The sequence below is a fragment of the Chrysemys picta genome, chromosome 13 (genome assembly GCF_011386835.1).
Source record: "Chrysemys picta bellii isolate R12L10 chromosome 13, ASM1138683v2, whole genome shotgun sequence".
Taxonomy (NCBI): domain Eukaryota; kingdom Metazoa; phylum Chordata; order Testudines; family Emydidae; genus Chrysemys; species Chrysemys picta.
This window is the reverse complement of record NC_088803.1, coordinates 43,320,307-43,334,762: the sequence shown is the minus strand read 5'-3', so window position 1 is coordinate 43,334,762 and position 14,456 is coordinate 43,320,307. Positions and strand designations below refer to the sequence as shown.

General features: G+C 44.2%; 1 protein-coding gene and 1 long non-coding RNA gene across 5 annotated transcripts in view; one reads left to right on the top strand and one right to left on the bottom strand.

The window, feature by feature from the left end:
• The window catches only part of BMP7 (bone morphogenetic protein 7), a 54,529-nt gene extending 49,175 nt beyond the window's left edge, over window positions 1–5,354 (top strand). For 2 of the 4 annotated variants that reach the window (XM_005305839.5, XM_008165935.4), the window contains exon 7: window positions 803–3,197. In XM_005305839.5, coding sequence (XP_005305896.1) covers window positions 803–952 — 150 coding nt within the window. In that variant the 3' untranslated portion in view covers window positions 953–3,197. Of the gene's footprint in view, window positions 1–463; window positions 3,198–4,838 lie in introns of those variants that run through there. The other 2 variants (XM_005305840.5, XM_065566032.1) reach the window with 2 other exon arrangements.
• On the bottom strand, window positions 2,110–14,102 carry LOC135975356 (uncharacterized). Its single transcript, XR_010592289.1, has 2 exons — window positions 12,874–14,102; window positions 2,110–4,844 (listed from the first exon to the last, which is right to left on the bottom strand). It is a non-coding gene; the product is annotated as an uncharacterized LOC135975356 (long non-coding RNA).
• Between the last annotated feature and the right edge of the window lie 354 nt (window positions 14,103–14,456).

The window sequence follows — 14,456 nt, the reverse complement described above, 5'->3', positions numbered from 1 at the left end:
AGCTGCAGGATCTTAACTCTTCCCGATTTAAACTGGCAAATAAACAGTGCCATCAAGTATCACAACCCTAGATAACTTCCACTGGTTGGAACAAATGAGAGCTTCACCACTCTTCCCTAGCTGCGTAGCTACAAGACTCCTGGAGTCTAACTGGCTGGAAATGCAATTGAAACTAGAGTTTTGCTTTTTTTTTTTTTTTTTTTTAAATTGTTATAATTTAATTTGCCCAAGTTTTTTTTGCAAGGGGAACATTCAGACAAGTTAAAAATGTGCAGAGTTCCCCATCACTTCCCCTTCCCCCCATCCAGTTCTAGTTGAAACTCATCTCCAAGACCCTACAAAAGGCTGAGCTTGATTCAAGTTTGGGGTCAGAGCTATTTTAAAACTAATCAGTTTTCCCAAATGTATTGGTGATAGGCTCTTCTGCCCCCACTCCCTTACGACTGCCGTTTATCCTCTCCAGCACAGGGTTGCAGCAATACGGAAGAAGCATGCACTAAAGGCTTTCCTATATCCAGTGCTCGACTATTCGCTGGACATAGAAAGGACTTCAGTGACTAGGCTTGTCAGCTGACTAGATTTCATCAGCACCACCCTTCCAAGGAAAAAAAACCAAGAGGCAGCAGATCTTCCCGATTTAGGCATGCCCAAGTGTGCCTGTGAATTTCACCTTGTGTGCGTACAATGAGGTATTTGTGTACACAAGTCAGTGTGCCAAAAGCACACATGCAAGTTGGAAGGTTTGCCCAAAAAGAGGGGGGGGAAAAATAATCTTAACATTGTTTCCTTTCCCCTCCCCCAGGTTCACTTTATAAACCCAGAGACTGTGCCGAAGCCATGCTGTGCTCCTACACAACTCAATGCCATCTCAGTGCTCTATTTTGATGACAGCTCCAATGTTATCTTGAAAAAATACAGGAACATGGTGGTACGGGCATGTGGCTGCCATTAGGTTTGCAGGAAGGGGGAAAAAGAAGTGGCTGTAAAGAGCGTTTTTATATGGATTTGCAAAGAGATTTAAGTCTCCTGCATTGAACTGCCTTTAAAAAAAAAAAAAGTTTGTAGGGACCATGCTTCTGAAGGTGCACAATTAACAGGAGATAGTGGAACAAATTCTGGATTCCAAGTGGCATTTGAGTCAAGTTTGTTTTAGCTTATTATAGACACGTTTCTGCAAACCGGTGAAAAGTGAAACAAGCCAGAGGAACCATTTAAAATCAAGCCCGTCCAAAATAATTGCTCTTACTTCTGCAAATGAGCCTTTCAGAAGATGGCTAACTCACCAGTGCTGATTGTGAACATCTTTTTTAAACAAATCCATCCAGGGTGAGAATCTGGTGTGTTTATGCACAAAGTAATAAACATTTGTGGTTCCTGTAATAACTTGTTCACAATAAAATGTGCCTGGAAAAAAGATATATTTTGTTAAAGAATTACCTCCAACCCTTACTTTATCCAGTTTCATAATCAGGAGAAAAAGACTAAGTACATGCACTTCCAGTATTAAATTTTGCACTAGCAAAAAGTATCTGGATTGACTCAAATTAAAAAGGACAAGTAAGTCTAGAAATGTCTTTTGGAATTGGAAGAATTGAAGAAAATAACTCCAAAGAACAAGATTATCTTGATATAGATTTTCTATATCAGGGATAATATCTATTTCAACTACCAACAAGAATTTGCATTTAGTATGGACTAAAACAGCTAAAAGCAAAATTTAAATAATAGCGAATAAAGCCCCAAAACAGTTTTGTAACCCAGCTTGGACATCTCAAACACTTACAAGGTTATGAAAGGAAGTTCAAAATCCTGCTCCCATAGGCAAAATACCCATTGATTTCAATGGGTGCAGATCAGGGCCCTGGAATTTTGCAAGTCTGTAGGCTTGATCCTGTGAGGAGATGAAAGCCAAGGATGGTGCTGAACGAACACCCAGCACTATGCAGGATCAAGTCCTTAATAGGGAAAAGAAACCATGACATTTGTAAGTCTGGTTCCCTGGGTCTGTATTTTCTGGGTGACTCCTATCTTACTGTCAGTTTCATCTGTAGTAAGAAAACTGCTTGGCTCCATGAATAAATAACTGCTCTTTTATTTTTTAAATCCCAGTTGAAATCCAGACCGGATGCTTTCCTCTTTTTAAAAGGAAAAACACACAGCAAAAAACAAAAACAAACCAGCCAAAAAGCTCGATACGAAATGAATTGGAGCTTGTTTCTTTGGACCCAAGTCTAATTCCATTGTAGTAGATCTGAGTTTTACCACTGGATTTCCAATAGCAGCAGGATTAGGCTGTTGAGGAATAGGAGGAGTCTCATGGGTCTTGGATCAGGCCCTTGAACACCAGTCAGCATTACCAAATGCATCACACTTCTCTACAATGGGAATCAAGAGTCTGACTTGGCTCTAACCCTTGTTACACCAGATTTAACTGAAATCAGAATCTGGCCCAATATTTACGACGTCACGTTCCAAAATGGTGGCTGAAATATTCTTTCAGCCTTTTCTGAGACGTCCTTAGATGAACTGTCAAAGAGAAATGGTTAGGCTGCAACTGCCTCAGTGTGTCCATTTGTTTTAAAGGAGAGATGCATAAAGGCCTACAAATCATAAATGCCACTCAATGTTGTATGTATATCAGCCACCAACGCAACATATTCTAGATGTCTGTGAACCTTGTGCAGGGAGTTAAGGTGCTACCAATAAAGTTAAGTTTGGATGGTCCGAGCTGATTATTTTTTAATGTAGTCAAGGTTGAGTTTGCCACTACTGCCCCAAAGTACTGGTATATTACAGTTCAGTCCTGACTACCCTCTCTCTCTGTACTGGATCCATATATTATATATATCCTGTGGTGGTTTTTTGTTTGTTTGTTTTTTTTAAACATGACTACAGGATCTCTGTTGCTAGGCTAGACATCAATTCCATTGTTTTGTACATTTTTATGTAAATAATTGTCACAAAAGTGGGAAAAAATTATTTATTTCCATCTCTGAATTCCTTTTCAATCACGCATTCAGGAAATTGATTCTCATCTCTTCTAAACACATTTGTTTCCTTATTTAAGAAAATATTTATTAACAGTTGGCAAAATACATGTACACATTTCTGGTTCTTTTCATAGAGCAGTTGTTAGAAGCATTTTGTACAAACTAGTTGAATAAATCATTGTGACTTTACAAAAGATATTCCAACAACTTTGTGTATGTGTGATTATTCCCACTAAATCTAAAGGGTATTTTGTTGCGAGTAATATTTCATGGTGCGTGTCAGCTATTCTGCAACAGTGCTTCCATGTCCACTAGTTTCTGTGCATTGGCATCATGGGCACATGGTCAAAATCTGCTGCAGCTGCCAAAGTATAAATACAGTAGAGGGGAAAACAAAAATATGAATATATTTTGCAGGCTGCATTGCAAAGATCCATGATTGAATTATAGTGCAGCTGTCAGCAGCTGTTTCAAAGAAGCAGGGGGTAAATTAGTTCTGTTTACTGCTAACATAGTTCAGAGTTTAGTCATCCCAATAAAATTATAGAGGCACAAGAAAGGGAAAAAAAAAAACCCATCAGCCAAGAAACTGACATTTTCTAATTGAGATTGTTTTAGCATATTTCAGAGATGCTGCTAGCATGAGGTTTCCTACTATTGATACCACACTGCATTGCAATGGAGGTTACTGGGTTCTTGTTTACTTTGAACTATGTGCAGCATGATGCCAGCTTATCTAAATACCTTTGCTGGCCTGTTGGATGAAATCACTAAGATCTTGAAATAAACGACCATCTTCCAAAGAGTCTCACGTGGATACAGACACAAAAAGTGGAACCCCTCAATGTTTAAGGGCCTGATCCAAAGCTCAGTGAAAGGACTCCTTTGGACTTCAGTGGGCTTTGGAGCGGGCCTAAATACCCAGAGCGTATTTAGAAAGAGGTTCTTCATTTTCTTTCCTTAGTTCACAATATGGGGCTGATTCTTTTCATTTACAACTAGTGTAAAGGAGAATCTGACCCTACTAGAAGTTCTGCCATTGGCTTCATTGAGAGAAGGATCCAGCCTATATGTTTAAATGCTACTTTTCTTCAGCATTGCCACACACACACACACAAACACACAGCAGGATTTCTCAAACTTCATTGCACTGTGACCCACTTCTGCTAACAAAATTACTGCATGTCCCCAGGAGGGGGACCGAAGCTTGAGCCCACCCAAGCCCTGTTACCCCAGGGAAAGGGGGCCGAAGCCTGAAGGCAGTTTGGCTTGGCCCTGGGCAGTTTGGCTTGGGCCCCAGGCCGTCTAACACCAGTTTTGGTGACCCCATTAAAACAGGGTCATGACCCACTTTGGGGTCCCGACCCACGGTTTGAGAACCGCTGACATATTAGATATGCTCAGCAGCTGCAACCCCTGTCTGGAAGCCAAAAATCCACTTCTCAGTTTGTTAGCCTCCCATCAGTCCACAGTGCTACTGCAGCTTTGTCTCTGAACCTACTGTTTTGGAAAGGGAATTCTTGACACAAATATGAATGTTACCATAAACTGGCATTGGCCATAAAACCCCACTGAGCACAGGCTTCAGAGTTGTTGGATTTGTCTGATTAATGACATTATAAAGCACATTTAGAACATTATTCTAAATGTCAGTTATTGTAAGTTCATTTCTGACTGAGCTTCCGGGGTGTTATTTTTCGCTTCATGAAGATTCATTAGTTCTGCTCCATTATAGTCAGTCATTGTGCTTAGGCTGGTAAGATGCTACAATCCTTACTCAGGTAACATCCCTGTTGCTGCCAAGGATTTCAGAATTTCATCCAGAGTTCTCCATTTCACTCTTTTCAGCTTTGCCTGCAATTGGAAGAGACACTTTTGGATGGAAGAAAGCCAGAAATACTCTGCTTTTGAGTCAGCGATTTGCATCCACAGTATGTTCGTCCAACTACTTCTATTGACAACTTCCATTGTTGCCATGGACACATTAGTCTCTCTATATTAGCTATTCCTCTTGGAGAGAAAGTCAGCCCAATTAAGCAGAAAGAAGCCTGTTTGAAGTTTTTATTTATCAGGTAATGACTGACAAGAGCTTGAGGCAACAACTATGGGAACTTAACACTATGGCCATTCATTACCAGGGTACAAAGAGAACCACAAGTGGGTCATGATGATTGCTTTAAGAGTTGAGTTTTATTTAAAGAAAAAAAATAACTTATCTACTGCTAAAAAATGTGTGCTATTTCCACTCCCCTACTCTACTTATGCTCGTCAGCTGACACCTAAATAACCTCAGAGATTTTAAAGAATAGAACATGAAGGTTTATTTCAATACACACATTATCTTATGTTCTGTCATTTGCATTCCTTTATTTGTTGCTGGGTCTCTTATTTGCTGACAGTAAGTGTGAGGTGGTTTAGAATTTTAAAGTTTGAGTATTGGTACCTTGCTATCTTAATGCAGACATTAGAATCAATAACATTAATGAGATCCTATCTAATGAATGTCCCTTCTTTCACTGAGGACCATAATATGGTCACATGTTTAAGGAAGTAAAATACAGAGACTAGATGGAGGATTATCAGTTAGGGCAGAATTTATCTTAAAAAAAAAAAAATGAACCCAAGCCCTCTTTCCTACTAACTTTTAAATAAGTGCTTAATTTTGCTCACAAGTGGTTCCACGGAAGCCAATGGCAATATTCATATGAGCAGAGTTACACGCTTAGTTGCTTGAAGGATTAGGTCCTTTGTTATTGTCAATTGGTTTGCTCAAATCAACCTGGTCCCAGAAGAGTCAGCTTGGGTGTCTATATGGAATGCATTTACTGCTGGATTGGATGAGGTGGAGTTTGGGGGCTTGACTGTATATCACTGTGTGTGTGTACTGCCATATAATCAGAAACATGCCCTTCTCCATTTCCAATCTGGGAAGTAAAGTGATTGCAGAAGCAGTCGCACCACTGTTCAGTGTTAATAGGCTCTCCATAGCTTAGATACAACATGAATGCTGGACTAATGGTCTTATTTTAGGCAACTCTTAAAGGAAGTGGGGATTGTGGGAGCATTAACGCATCAGTCATATTTGGTTTTGTCAGCACTTAGTTAAATCAAGCCCTGACTGTTGGGTTTCTGTTACCTTTTTAGTCCAGCACATGCAACTTCTATAGTCAGCCTAACTGTGAAAGGGAATATGATGGTGTAGGGCCTGAAGGCATTTGTTTGTTTGGAGTTCACGTTTTTTCCCCTTTTTAAAAAGGGGAGAAAACATGGTGCTGGTGATAGCTTCAGAGCAGGGAGTATCAACATACAGCAGATGACAAAGTGGTATGAACTTTAACCCGATTAATGAAGGCAAACGGTTCAATGCTGGTGGATTTATTCCTATATTATTTGCCACCAATGTCTCAGATCATGAGCTCTTCTGAAAAATCCAGCAGCTTAGTTTGGTGCCTGATTGGTAGTAGAGTTCTCTTGCAGATGTTGGTCCCACTGACTAGATCAGGGATCCGCAACCTTTGGCACGCAGTTCACCAGGGTAAGCACCCTGGCTGGCCGGGCCAGTTTGTTTACCTGCCACGTTCGCAGGTTCGGCCAATCGCGGCTCCCATTGGCCGCGGTTTGCCGCTCCAGGCCAATGGAGGCGGCGGGAAGCTGCACGGGCCAAGGGATGTGCCGGCCACCCTTCCTGCAGCCCCCATTGGCCTGGAGCAGTGAACCGCGGCCAGTGGGAGCCACGATTGGCCGAACCTGTGGACGGGGCAGGTAAACAAACTGGCCCGGCCAGCCAGGGTGCTTACCCTGGTGAACTGCGTGCCAAAGGTTGCGGATCCCTGGACTAGATTGACTTTAACAGCTGGTTTTCCTAACAGCAAGGCTGTTTTATTTCTGAAATAAAAAAAAAAATTCAGTTGCACCACTAATTCCAGGTAGAGCCTATCAGCAGTTTTGGTTTCACACTACTATTGAGAAGTCAACTGTAAAAGCTGGTGCAGTACTATACACACATACCATGCACAGAACATGTAACTATAAATACTGGTAGGGAGCCTGGTCTACACAGCCTCAGGCAGGGGGTGATGTGGAGAAGTAGATGAGACTGCATCAGCACAAACGCTCAGAGAGCTTGAGGTGGTGGTGGGGGATGCACTCTCCCGTCCGTGACAATGGTACAGATCTACCTCAGGTACTTCTTTAGCCCTCATTAACTGTAGTACCTAAGTGCCTCACAATCTTTAACAGAGTTTATCCTCACAAACCCTTGAGGTAGGGCACTGCTATTATGCCCCCTTTCAGAGGCACAGAGAGGGTAAATGACTTGTTCAAGATAACACAGTTCTCTCCTCCTGGTGCACAGCTTCTGCTCCTCAAGCCAGTGTAAAGGAGGGGGCAGCAGGTTATCTCCACAAGAACTGCATGGTGTGGAGGTTGTTTGCCAGTGTAGGGGATACATTCAGGGTACATCTACACTGCAAACAAAAAACGAGACACCATGGCCCAGGTCAACAGACTTCAGCTCATGGGGCTCACGCTATGGCACTAAAAGGTAGTGTAGATGTTCAGGCTCAGGCTGAAGCTGGCTCCAAGACCTTCCCCCCCTCACCAGGCTCCAGCCCCCAGGCTCCAGCCTGAGCCCAAATGTCTACTCCATTTTTAGCCCCGTGGCATGATCTTGAGTCAGTTGACTCCACAACCCTCCACCCTTTCACAATCCCATTGCAGGGCTCATTAGCTTTTACAGTTTCCTCTCTGCTCCTTGATGGCTGCTGGACAGGAGTGCCACCAGCTTTTCTGGTGCCCCTAGGCGGCGGAAGGTCCCGCCCCTGAAATACCGCCGCAGTCACCGCCCCCCAAATTGTAGTGCCCTAGGCGACCGCCTAGGTCGCCTAATGGGTTGCGCCGGCCCTGCTGCTGGATACGAACCTTAATATGCTCCAGGGAGTGCAAGCAACTCTGAGCCATGTGGCACCAAGCTTCCAAATGCTTCAATACAAGAGCAGCTATGGCCAAGCATAGCTGTCGATAGAGATACTGGGCCTTGAGACAGTGCAAAGACCACTGGTGGGTTGTAAGCGGTGAAGGAGACTCATGGGGTTAGTGTAGGGTCATCAAGATGAGGGGGGGGAAAATAGAATGGAGCTATTGGAGGGTCAAGGAGAAGATCAGGGAGGGAGTTTCAAAGAGCCAGGCATGCATCCAGCTCTCTTGGTGCTTATCTAAAGCAAAGTCAACTTCCAAACCTTTTGATGTTTGTTTGCCCAGCACTAATTTCACGTTCATCTCCGCGTGACACTGCCCAGGAGTTTTCCAGCTCCTAGGGTGCTGTGGCAAGTCCTAACCACTGCTGTGGTTTGAGTACACTTGTAGCCATGCTGCTTTTAAAAATGTGGCGGCTTGACCACTTACCCAGAGAGCAGGCGAGCCAGACCGTTCGCTTTCTTTGGAAAACCACATAACCGCTTAGCGTAGCCTTGGATGGAATCTACCCTTCTGCATATTTACTTCGTGTTTGTGTACAGAGCAGAACTGCTTGATTTGGGGGGGGGGGGGGGTTAACACCACTAACCTTGGTGAGGTTCTGGACTTGTTATACAGGTACAAAACCCATTACAGTCAATAGTAGTTGCCCCCCCCACCCCGAAATGGACACATCCATAGATTCACCTGTACATACAGATGCATGCAAACCCACACCAGTACTGACAACTCTTCTGCTTGTATTGAGAGTCTTGCAATATTTGAGGTCTTCCTTAAAGCCCCAACTCCTGCAGTCAGCTGATTAAGTGAGGATCTGAGGTTTTGTTTCAGTTTGCGTTTACCCTTCAGGACTCCTAGAAGGATCAGGAACAATGCTGTATGCAAGATCACCAGGAAGTGAGCCTGTTGGTGCCTAAAATTGCCCTTTCCCATATATGGATTCAGAATTACAAGAGCCTTCAATTAAGTCTTATTGCCTTACTGGAATAACTAATGAACAAGTAATTGGAACAGGGGGACTGGACCAAGGGTCTCCCATCTCAGAGGTGGGTGTCCTAATGACAGGACTAGAGTCATTCCTATTCTCTCCCTCTGTCCAAATGACTATTTTAATATCTAACCACAGTGGAACAGTCCCATGGCCAGCAACAGGCTATGTAGCCCCATGGTTAGGACATCCACCTGTGAGTTGGGACACCCTGGGTCCACTCCAGCCCCCTGCTCCAATCGCTCTCATTTATTTACAGTGCAACCGGAGGGACTGAAGGAGTCCAACATCAGAATGTCCCATAACTCAATGGTTAGAGCACTCAGCTGAGATGTGGCAAATCCCTGTTCAAATTCTTTCACCTCACATCTGGCAGAGAGGAGGGGGAACTGAACCAGGGTTTCCCTCATCCTAGGTGAGTGCTCTAACCACTGGACTAACAAGTATAAGATGAGCACTGCCACCAAACACCTTCCCCCCCTCCTCCTATTTTGTGTGGAGGAGGCTAAAAACTCCTTAGGCACCTAAGCCATCTGATTTCAGGCAGTTTGTGGATCCCTAGTGGAGCTAGGTGCCTTTCTGCAGCCCAGGCTTAGGCACCTATCTCTGAGAGAGGGGGGGCAGGGTTTAGCCCTCACCCCTCTCCTCAACATCTTCCTTGGCTAGCTTAGGAAGCTCCTCACCCAACGTGCTGGCTTTTGTGGATCATGTTCAAAGATGCCTCTTTCTCCCCATTCGTTGTATAGGGAACCTTGGCATCTAACTCAGGCTTTGTGGATTGCAGTGTCCTTCCTGTGATTTTCTAGGTGCCATGACACTCAGCATTGCATAAATCCCTTTGTGGATCCCACCCTAAGTGATTTGCCCATGGTCACAAAGGAAGTCTGTGGCAGAGGCAGGCATAGACCCCCAGATCTGCTAAATCCCAGGCCACTCCCTTACCTACAAGGCCATCCTTCACATCAGACACACTGACTGAATCTCTTCTCCTACTGTAACATCACAAGCCCTTTCCCCACATGAAGAAACCTTTGAGATTCCACATTACTAAATCAATAACTGATTAAATTGCAGTTTTTCCCAGTTCAAACAGAAGGGGGGGGGGGGAAGATTCCTTGATTTTTTGCATCAGTAATTGTTAATCCCATACTTTAAATCCATGACTACGGTGTCTGCCTTAAGTGCTTCTTTCAGTCCACTTTGGTTGTAATCAAAGCAAACAGAAGACCAGATCGTCACCACTTTTACACTGGGTTAATTTTGGTGATGTTAATGGATTAGCTCCTAATTTACCTTGGTGCACATGATATCTGGAGCGTGAAGCTGCTATCTTTTGAAAATTGAATAAGGACTTGTCACATTCAATATGAAGTGGCTTGTGAATCTAGAAAGCTGGCCCATTTTTGCCTACAATCCAGCACAGTTGTGGGCCTACTGTTGTAGGCTTGCACGTATGGAGTCAGTCCTCTGTATTGCTATGTTCCCTATCTTTCAGAGAAGATTGCTAACCCCGCACCCTGCCCTCCAATCTTCCTTAACATACACGTGGCAGAATGAACCATCCTGTATCCTTTTTGCAGGGATTGACATTGGTCCAGTCTCCACAGGTTTGCTTGTAAGTTCAGTCTCCTCCAGAAAGAACCCCTCTCTCCACAAGACACCCACAGCTGCCCTCTCCAGGACTTAAACTTCATAGTCTCCAGATGAGGATGGTGCTCTGATATCCCCCACCTCTGTCTGTGTTTCTGAGCTTTGGGGGGAAAAAAACAGGCCCACAACGCTCAGAGCAATAAATGAGTCATTTAGGGAGGGGAATTTTCTTCTTGTTCTCCTGAAGAAACGAGTCCAGTGATTTCTCTGGAGAGAACTAACTAGTTCAGGTAACAGACCAGGCTAATTTCTGAGATTTTTACCCTTCCGATCCTTTCATTTTCTTAACCCATTTACTTGATTGCATTTACATAAAGAGAGGTACCATCAGAAAACACTTGTGGTGACGGGAGTGGAATTTCTCGGTCGAGTTTATTTTAAGCGATGCATTTAGAATATCTAGATAGCCACAGAGCTATATATAGATATGGCTAAATTACAGAAAGAGCCCCTATACTTCTGAAAACCACAATGCCACAAGGACAGATTATATGAATTATGGTCATTACTGAAATTGCTAGCTAAAGAAGAAACAGCCAGACACCATACAGTGCCCTAGCAGTTTGACTGTAGGAACCACTATAATTACACAAAGTATTTTAAACCGGGCCAGTACAAACAAGACCTGGAAATGGAAAATACCATGCTAGTCATTACGTCTGAAGATTAATGGCAGACATGGAAGTGCACTGAATCAGTTACTCATGCCCAAGCCGTGGGTATGAAGTCATGTTCATCACCTTTGACTACCTTGGACTACCAGCAAAAAAAGCTATTTCCATAGTATCTCCCACAATACATTGTGCTTTCAGCTGACATTTTTTGGGCAGTCTTTCCAACTCAACTGCATCACTAGCAGAGATGCACTGTATCCTTGACTGAGAAACAGAAGTGGCACTAACTTCATGAGCTTCAAGAAAGGTACAACATGCAAAGACAACAATAGAGACCATGTCACACAGTTCTTAGCCGGGAGTTTCCACCTTTCTGACAATCTGCATGGAACAGCCCATTATGAGTTAGAGATTCAGTGGTAAGAGGGCTCCCATAGGCCTTGGTGGTTTGGCCCAGAATGGCCCTCAGTGGTCCTTTTTATAGCTGCTTGGAATTTTTCATGCAGAAGTTTTCCAGATCCAAAACTAATTTCACAGACAGAATTTTTCATGGGAATAGGGCAATTTCCTCAAAATTTGAAATTCTAATTTCAAATAATAATAAAAAAAGCTTGTGTTGACAGTGTGAAATGTGTTCCAAAGGGTCAATCTGAAATGAAATTGCTTGTTCTGAAGCTTCCTCTCAGCAAAGAACACTTTCCCCCCCTAAGGTTTCATTCAACATTTCTCCATAGGAAAAAATTCAGTTTCCTGACCAGCTCCACCTCTCTGTGCCTTTCCCCTGGTATATGGCGCTTCACCTCACAGCCCTTCTCCAGGGCAGGCATTAGTTGCCTCCGTCAGAGTCATTCACTTACGGTTTTTAATTGCCTTGAAGAGTCTATCTAGTCTGCAAAATTGGATTAACAGTCACAAGAGAAAGCCTGTTTCTTGTGATATTTTAACCCAAGGCCCTGATCCTGCAAGTTGATCATGAGAGGTCAGAACAGAGACATCAGATTGTAGGGTCACAGCCCCAGTTAGATACAGGAGCCTCAGAAATTCATCCAGGATACCCTGCTGCTGGTTAGGTGAAGGTGCCATGAGAACATCTGTCCTCACAATGTTTCATCACTTGTCTTCCTGGTTTCAGTCTTGTAACACCATTCCTGCTGTAATTTACAGTAACAGCCTAAAGCCAGGGTGGCCAACCTGTGGCTCCGGAGCCACATGCAGCTCTTCAGAAGTTAATATGCGGCTCCTTGTCTAGGCACCGACTCCGGGGCTGGAGCTACAGGTGTTAACTTTCTAATGGGCTAGGGGGTGCTTACTGCTCAACCCCTGGCTCTGCCACAGGCCCTGCCCCCACTCCACCCCTTCCCACCCCGTCCCCTGAGTCTGCCATGCCTTTGCTCCTCCCTCTCCGCCCCCAGAGCCTCTTGCACACCACAAAACACTGGAGGGAGGGGAAGGCGCTGGGAGGGGGGGGCTGCTGACATATTACTGTGGCTCTTTGGCAATGTACATTGGTAAATTCTGGCTCCTTTTCAAGCTCAGGTTGGCCACCCCTGGCCTAAAGCATTGTAACTTCTACTTAGCTCTACTGTGATGTTTTAGGCAGTTATTTTAAAATACTGTCGCTTTTTTAAAGAATGGGAGCATGTAGTATAAAGCTTACCTCTCCAACATCAGGTGCAGAACCATCCCTCAGCTTCTTCCTACTCGGTCTCAGCTTCACAGAGTCTTTCCCAGCATGGTAGGATGATTCAGGTGGATAATTTTAGCGGTTTGGCCCTCCAGATAGAGGGAAAGTCCTTCCACTTCCAGGGTAAATAAAGTCCAACACAGTAAATCTTTGTCCCTCAACAAAGCACAGCCTTCATCCCTCAGCACAGGGCTCCACTGATCAACCTCTGCCCGCCACAGGATAAGCCATTCAGTAATAATTTGTTCCTCAGTGCATGACTCCAAGTTCTTCAGTACAGTCCTCTGTTCAGGGTCCCAACCTTCATCCCCAGCTGGCAGGGATTTACAACAGTGCTTTGCCCCTCATTCACTGGTGACTATCAGCTCACTTCCTCCAGGTGGCACAGCTGACGCATAAGGGAGCCCATGCCCTAGCCCCAAGGAGAAAACTGATGAAACAGCCATCCACACCCACCTCCAGATTCCCATTCTCTGCACTTTTTGCCAGGGCTACTTCCTACATTGCCTTGCCAGCCAGCAGGCATATATCCCAGGCCTTACATGTTGCCTTCCAAGTTCCCTCTCAGCAAGGAACACCACCAGGCCTAGCCCAGACACCAGCCTCTGTAGAGCTTCCTGTCTTCCCAGGCTATCTTTCCAGCTCCCTCACTGCAAGATATCACCAACAGTCCTTACCCAGCTACTAGAAAACTACCATCACTGTTATCTCCTTCTGCTACTAAGCCTACCAGGATCTGCATTTTATCATGTTTACCTCTTCCCAGCAGGCTTTGCTCCTAGCCCTTAGTCATGTGATCTGGAGGGAGTGGGAGAAATCAGGCACAGATCTAAACTGGGAATTGAACCTGAGTCACAGCTTCACAGAATATCAGGGTTGGAAGGGACCTCAGGAGGTCATCTAGTCTAAACCCCTACTCAAAGGGGGACCAATCCTTAGACAGATTTTTGACCCAGATCCCTAAATGTCCCCCTCAAGGATTGAACTCACAACGCTGGGTTTAGCAGGCCAATGCTCAAACCACTGAGCTAGCCCTTCCAGGTACAGCTTGCCCCCTGACAGGGTGGTGAGTACTATTAAGTGCACAGCAGTGCAATAATTTATATCATGGTAAAGAAATGCTAGCTGAGATTTGAACCTCAAAAATCATAGGAATGTCAGATTGGAAGGGACCTTGCTAGGTCATCTAGTCCAATACGCTGCACTGAGGTAGGACTAAGTATGATCTAGATAATCCCTGACAGGTGTTTGGCTAACCTGTTCTTAAAAACCACCAATGAAGGAGATTCCACAACCTCCCTAGGTAATTTGTTCCAATGCTTAACTACCCTGACAGGAAGTTTTTCCTCAGGTCTAACCTAAATCTCCCTTGCTGTAATTTAAGCCAATTAGTCCTTATCCTGTCCTCAGTGGTTAAGAGAAGCAATTTATCATCTTCCTCTTTATAACAACCTTTTACATAATTGAAGACTGTTATTATGTCCTCCCTCAGTCTTCTTTTCTTCAGACTAAACAAACCCATTTTTTCCCCCTCAGAGGTCATGTTTTCTAGACCT